Source organism: Rattus rattus, chromosome 16 (assembly GCF_011064425.1).
Source record: "Rattus rattus isolate New Zealand chromosome 16, Rrattus_CSIRO_v1, whole genome shotgun sequence".
NCBI lineage: Eukaryota > Metazoa > Chordata > Mammalia > Rodentia > Muridae > Rattus > Rattus rattus.
Window position 1 is genome coordinate 12,748,297 of NC_046169.1, and position 6,241 is coordinate 12,754,537.

At 50.3% G+C, this 6,241-nt stretch overlaps 1 protein-coding gene across 1 annotated transcript in view; it reads right to left on the reverse strand.

Moving 5' to 3' along the window:
* The window catches only part of LOC116885492 (kinesin-like protein KIF19), a 46,732-nt gene extending 42,180 nt beyond the window's left edge, over window positions 1-4,552 (reverse strand). Inside the window, exons 1-2 of the mRNA XM_032886782.1 lie at window positions 4,387-4,552; window positions 3,629-3,709 (exon numbers count right to left, since the gene is read on the reverse strand). Of these exons, the coding sequence (XP_032742673.1) occupies window positions 3,629-3,709; window positions 4,387-4,473 (168 nt within the window). The 5' untranslated portion in view covers window positions 4,474-4,552. The remainder of the gene's footprint in view (window positions 1-3,628; window positions 3,710-4,386) is intronic.
* Window positions 4,553-6,241: the final 1,689 nt, after the last annotated feature.

Genomic DNA, 6,241 nt, shown 5'->3' on the forward strand with positions numbered 1-6,241 from the left:
CCCAAAGAACAGTAACTGGGTTTGGTGGTGCACACCTTTAATCCCAGCACTTGGGAACAAGTGGATTGCTATGGGTTTGAGGCCTGCCTGGTCTACATAGACTGAAGCACAAGAGGAGGAAGAGGAGGAGGAGGGGGAAGGAAGAGGAAGGAGAAGGAAGAGAATTGAACTTATCACAGCACAGATGAATCTCAAAACCATTGAGCCACACACAGAAGGTCACATAGGAAATGTCCAGAAAACCAGAGTCAAAAGTGGGGTAGCAGCTGACAGGTGTGGGATAGATAATGCTGACTGCGTAGCTGTAAAAGATCAATTGTTTGCTTGAAGAGGAGGGGTTAGGGACACGACAAGGTCGAGAGAAGGAATGGGAAGGGGAAAGTAATGTAATTATCTTTTAATCTTAAAAAAAAGGTGGGTTGGGGATTCAGCTCAGTGGTAGAGCGCTTGCCTAGCAAGCGTGAGGCCCTAGGTTCGGTCCCTGGCTTCGGAAAAAAAAAAAAAAAGAAAGAAAAGGTGAGTCTCAAGTTGGGCCCCTTACTCATTGGCCCATGTCCCTGCATTTCTTATAGACAGGATGAATTTTAGGTCAAAAGTTTTGTGGGTGGGTTGGTGTCCCTGTTGTTCCATTGGGGTTCCTGCCTGGTTACAGGAGGTGGCCTCTTCAGGTTCCATATCCCGGATGCTGCGTGTCACAGTTAAGGACACCCCCATTGATTCTTTGGTGCCTCCCTTATACCTGGTCTCTATTTTCCTGGAGATGCTCCCCCTCCCCCCACCCATTAGTTGCAGATTTCTATTCATTCTCATAGCTATCCCATGGGCAAGCATTATTAATGATACTCTGTTATGCTTGCAGACAGGAGTCTAGCATGGCTGTCCTCTGAGAGGCCCCATGCAGCTGCTGACTCAGACAGACTGATGCAGACAGACACCCACAGCCAAACACTGGATGGAGCTTGGGGACTGTTATGGGAGAGTAAGAGGAAGGATTGCAGCCCCTAAGGGGATAGGAACTCCACAGGGACCAACAGAGCCAACTAGCCTAGACCCATGGGGCTCTCAGAGACTGAACCTCCAACCAAAGAACATACACGGGCTGGACCTAGGCCTCTCTGCTCATATGTAGCAGATGTGCAGCTCGGTCTTCATGTGGGTCCTGAACAACTGGAGGGGTGCTGTCCCAAAAGCTGTTGCCGGTACAAGGGATATGTTCTTCTAGCTGGGCTGCCTTGTCTGGCCTCGGTGGGAGAGGATGTGCCTAGCCTCATAGAGACCTGATGTGCGGGGTGGGGAGACCGAGGAGGTCCCCACCTGCTCAGAGGAGAAGGGGAGATGGGGAAAAGGATTGTGGGAGGGGGTGACTGAGAGGGGGCCACGAGTGCGATATAAAGTGATAAGTAAAGTAGTAATAAACCCACGCACAGGAAAACAGGAAATTTGAACCAGGTAGTGGTGCGCCTCTGTCACTGAAGCATTCAGAAGCTGAGGCGGGAGTTCAAGGCTAGCCTCAGTTACATGGGAAGTCACTGGGAGGAGGAGGAGGGGGGGAGGGAGGAGGGGGGAGGGGGGGGAGAGAAGGAGGTGGTGGAGGAGGAGGAGGAGGTGGTGGAGGAGGAGGAGGAGGAGGGAAGAGGAGGAGGAGGAGGAGGAAGGGAAGAGGAGGAGGAGGAGGAAGACAAAAAGAATTTCTGTGGTGTTAATTTCACCTTAATTTTGTGTGTGTGTGCATGCTTGTGTATGCACTCAAGGTCAGAGGTTGGCATCTTCCCAACTGTTCTCCATCTTTTGTTATTGTTCTTTGCTTTCTTGAGACAGGGCTACCCTGTATAGCCCTGGCTATCCTGGAACTCTATTCTCTAGATCCAGGTTGGCCTCAAAGTCTCAAACAGAGATCTGCCTGTCTCTGCCTCCTAAGTGCTGAGATTTAAGATGTGCGCAGGCACACCCAGACCCTCCACTCTCTTTTTTCTTTTTAAAAACATGTTCTCTCACTGATTCCTGGGCTCATGAGAATTGGCTAGCTTAACTAACCATGGGACCTCAAGGGCCCTCCTGTCTCCACTGCCCCAGTGCTAAGATTGTTGCCACTACCCCCAGCTTTTCCTGTGAGCTGGGCTTACAATTCAGGTCTTCATTGCATGCACAGCAAATACTTAATGGAGCTGTCCCTAGAGCCCTTTGCCTTGATGTTTGAAGATTTTTATGTGTATGAGTCTTTTGCCTGCATGTATGTGTGCACGCCACATGCATGCCTAGTGCCTACAGAAGCTATGAGGGTGTCCAATCGCCTGCCTGGTACTCAAGTTTACAGACGGCTGTGACACCACATGGGTGCTTCTCTGGAAGAGCAGCTGGCGCTCTTAATTCCTGACCTGTCCCTCCACCTCCTCACACTGCCTTCTCTACTGCTCAGTCAGGCATCCACACATAGGAAGCACTGGCCCTGCCTTCGCTACTCAGCCCTCGTTCTCAGCTGACTTGTGTCTTTATTGTTGTGCCTAGGACCGGGTGTGCACTGTTTAGCAGTCGGTGACCTCAGTGCTGACTCACCCCAATGGTAGCTCTGCCAATGGGCCCCTCCCCTGGGCACTCTGAGCCCCAGTGGGCAGCCTTTGGCAGGGATCTTTATCTATTCACCGCTTGGGTTGTCAGCTCAAGTATAAACACCTAGCCTGAGCCTCCTCTTACAGAGCACCGCACTAACCTCCCTAGTGACTGACAGGGACGGACATTCTGTATGTCTTACAAAGCCTGGCTTGAGAGTCTAAGTGACAGCCAAACAAAGGCTTCTGAGGTGTGGACAGGTGAGCACTGAGTCTTCCTTTGAGAGAGTCCTTGGCATTGGCAGCCTGAGCCCCAGCCTGCAGCCAGCAGTCCTCTAGTTTCTGAAATCAGGCCTGGCATGCTAATTCTGCTGCCAAGTCTCCTACCACTGCCCTGTGTCCTCGCTCCCAAAGAATTCGCTCTCATGCATTGTCTGTTAAAAAGTTGGGAGGCTGAGGCAGGAGGATTGCTGTAAGTGCAAGACTAGCTAGCCTGGGATACATAGTAAAGTATTATGTGAACCTGGGCTGTATACAGTGATACAGTGAGACGCAAAAGAAAAACTGAAAGAAGATATATATATATATATATATATGTGTGTGTGTGTGTGTGTGTGTGTGTGTATATGTATATATGTATATATATACACACATATATATATATATAAAATAATATGTATATATAGAAGATATACACATATACACGGGGGGGGACAGGGAGAGGGGAGAGAAGCAGAAGCCGAGTTAGTAAAGTGCTTGCCATGCAAGATTGAGGACAGGGGTTTGAACCCACACAAAGAGCTGGGCATGGTGGCACGTGGTTGTAGGCCCACTGCTTAGGCGGGCAGAAGCAAGAACATACCTGCGATTCACTGTCTATCCTGCCTAACATCACCAATGAGTCCCAGGTCCCCAGGAAGTCATTCAAACACCAAACAGGACTGGTGGGAAGGCTTAGCAGTGGGTAAAATTACCTGCTGTCAAACCCAAGGAACACACACACACACACACACACACACACACACACACACACACAGCCTGGCCACCAGGTGCCTCTGTTAAGAGTATGCCTCTAGCCTCACCTGGTCCCCAACTTTGTGTGCGATGACAGTGGCTCCTTCCTCCAGTTCTGTACTGTTGAGTGGGCGGATCCGAAGCGCCACCTGTGGACAGGGCACGGGCAGCACCAAGACCCTCAGCTAGACTCCCACTTCCCATTTGCCTGTGCTCAGTGAGCATCTCCCATTCATTCACCCCCTAGACTCGACTTGCACGGAGCTGTTCCTGCCTCCTAGAGAGGCTCTGAGGACTTAGTGGTGACATCACTCCCATGGAACACAGAGGAACAACTTGCCCAAGGTCACATAGATGCCCATGTTAGCTGTGATCAGAAAGGAAACACCTCTATGAGCATTCAGGAAGGGAGCCTGTGTTTTGCATGTCCCTCAGTTCTGCCAGCCTCTGTGTAACAGTATCCTTTGATGATACCATAGAAGACACAAGGCCAGTTTTCTCTTAACCAGTCACAGGTGGCCGGCTGGGGTCTATGAGCCGAGGGTCCAAGGAGCCTGAATGAGGCCTGCCCCATGGCTGGGGTTGTAGTTCAGACCCTGGGCTGAAGGCAGAGGTTCAGAAATGGGGGTACAGGTGTCTAGAGTCCCACAGTGAGAAAGTAGGATAGTATCTCTGGGTTCCAGGAAAGGAAAAGGTGAACCAGAAGTGGAACACTGCTCCTTAAAGGCTAGGAAGACGGATCTGAGCATGGGTTTGGGGTTTCTCCTCAGGGGTGGAGAGGTTGGGAGAGGCTGGAATTAGCAGGGCCATGAGAAAGGGGACTCACCATGAGCTGCTGGTCCTTGGGTTCCATCTCCCTCAGGGCTGGGCTGCCCCGAGCAGGAGAGGGGTCTGTGGTCTGTTGGGAGGGCATCCTGCAAGTCAGAACTAGAGGGCACCCAGCTAACCAAGCTGAATCGGAGGCAAGGAGAGCCTGCCAGCTCAGCCCTGCCCTGCTCCCCAGGCTCACTCTGATGACATCAGCTGGGTCCCCAGAGGTGGGGCTGGGCCAGCATTCAGCTCATCTATTAACCTGGAGTCACCCCTTCCTGTCTCTGGCCTGGGCAGCCCTTGTGGTTTGAGTACTCCGAAAGCAGCCAGGCAGACCTCAGAGAGGCCATGATAGGGACCTAACAAGAACTCTGTTCAGCCTGTCTCTAAGCTCCCTTATGCCACAGGAGCTAGAGCAGAGCCCACCCTACAGAACCTGTAGTGTGGAGCCCAAGAGCACTGGTCACCTACAGGGGCCACCTGAGAACAGCAGGTCAGTGCGTTTGTCTCGTCACTTGAGCAGACTAAACAGCTGAAGCCAAACATGACCATTTCAGCTGGCAGCAACCTTGCCAGGGTCTTTCATAGATAACCAAGTTCCTGGTGACACGTCCAGCCTTTGGTGTCCATTTGCACACCCAGTGTGGGCTTTGGGATGATCTGGTGGACTTACTGCTTTACTTCCTCCACAGGATCCCTGGGGGACAGTCCTGCCCTGTGAACGTGCCAGCCCAGCGAAGACTGCACAAGCAATGTCGTGCAGGTAATCTGGGGTGGCAAGAGCTATTAAGAACCAGGCTTGGGGAATGGTAGGATGGCTCAGCAGGTAAAGGTACCTGCCCTGAAGCCAGATGTTGAGTTCCAGCCCTGGGATCCACAGTGGAAGGAGAACCAACGCCTGCAAGTTGACCTCTGGCCTCCAAATGCATATAGCACACATACAAAATATGTAAAAAAAAAAAAAAAAAAAAAAAAAAATAAAAAAACAAAGAGCCAGGCTCAGGAGCTGGTTCAGCGGGGGAAGACACTTTGCTTACAAGTCTAGTCATCTAAGTTCAACTTCCAGGTGCACACCAAGCAGAAAAACCTTCCTACAGGTTTCCCTGACCTCTACAAGCATGCATAGCATGCAAATAAAACACACACAAAATTAAATTAAAAACTACTTTTTAAAGAGTCATGTTTAGCTGGGTAGTGGTGATGTGCACCTTTAAGCCCAGCATTCAGGAAGTCTGTGAGACCAGCCTAGACCCAACATATTAAAAAACAAACAAACAGGGGGCTGGGGAGATGGCTCAGCGGTTAAGAGCACCCGACTGCTCTTCCAGAGGTCATGAGTTCAATTCCCAGCAACCACATGGTGGCTCACAACCGTCAGTAAAGAGATCTGATGCCCTCTTCTGGTGTATCTGAAGACAGCTACAGTGTACTTATATATATAATAAATAAAATAAATCTTAAAAAAAAAACAAAAAAAAAAACTGTTTGGCATTCTAAACATTGTCCTGCCTTTTGGCAGAAATCACAAAAAGGGGCTGGAGAGAGGGCTCAGCAGGTAAAAAGGTACTGACTGCTCTTCCATAGGACCCAGGTTCGATTCCTAGCACCCAGGTAACAAGTGTCTGTTAACTCTAGTTCCAGGGAATTCTGGCCTATAGACCACTGTACATGTAGTGTAGTACACAGACATATAAGTATAAGACACACATTAGAAAAAAAAAAAGTTGCTGGGTAGTAGTGACCACACCTTATCTTCTCAGACATGGTTTCCCTGTGTAGCCCTTGCTGTCCTGGAACGCACTGTAGAGCAGGCTGGCCTCACACTGAGAAACCCACTTGCCTCCTGAGTACTGGAATAAAGGCCTGCATGC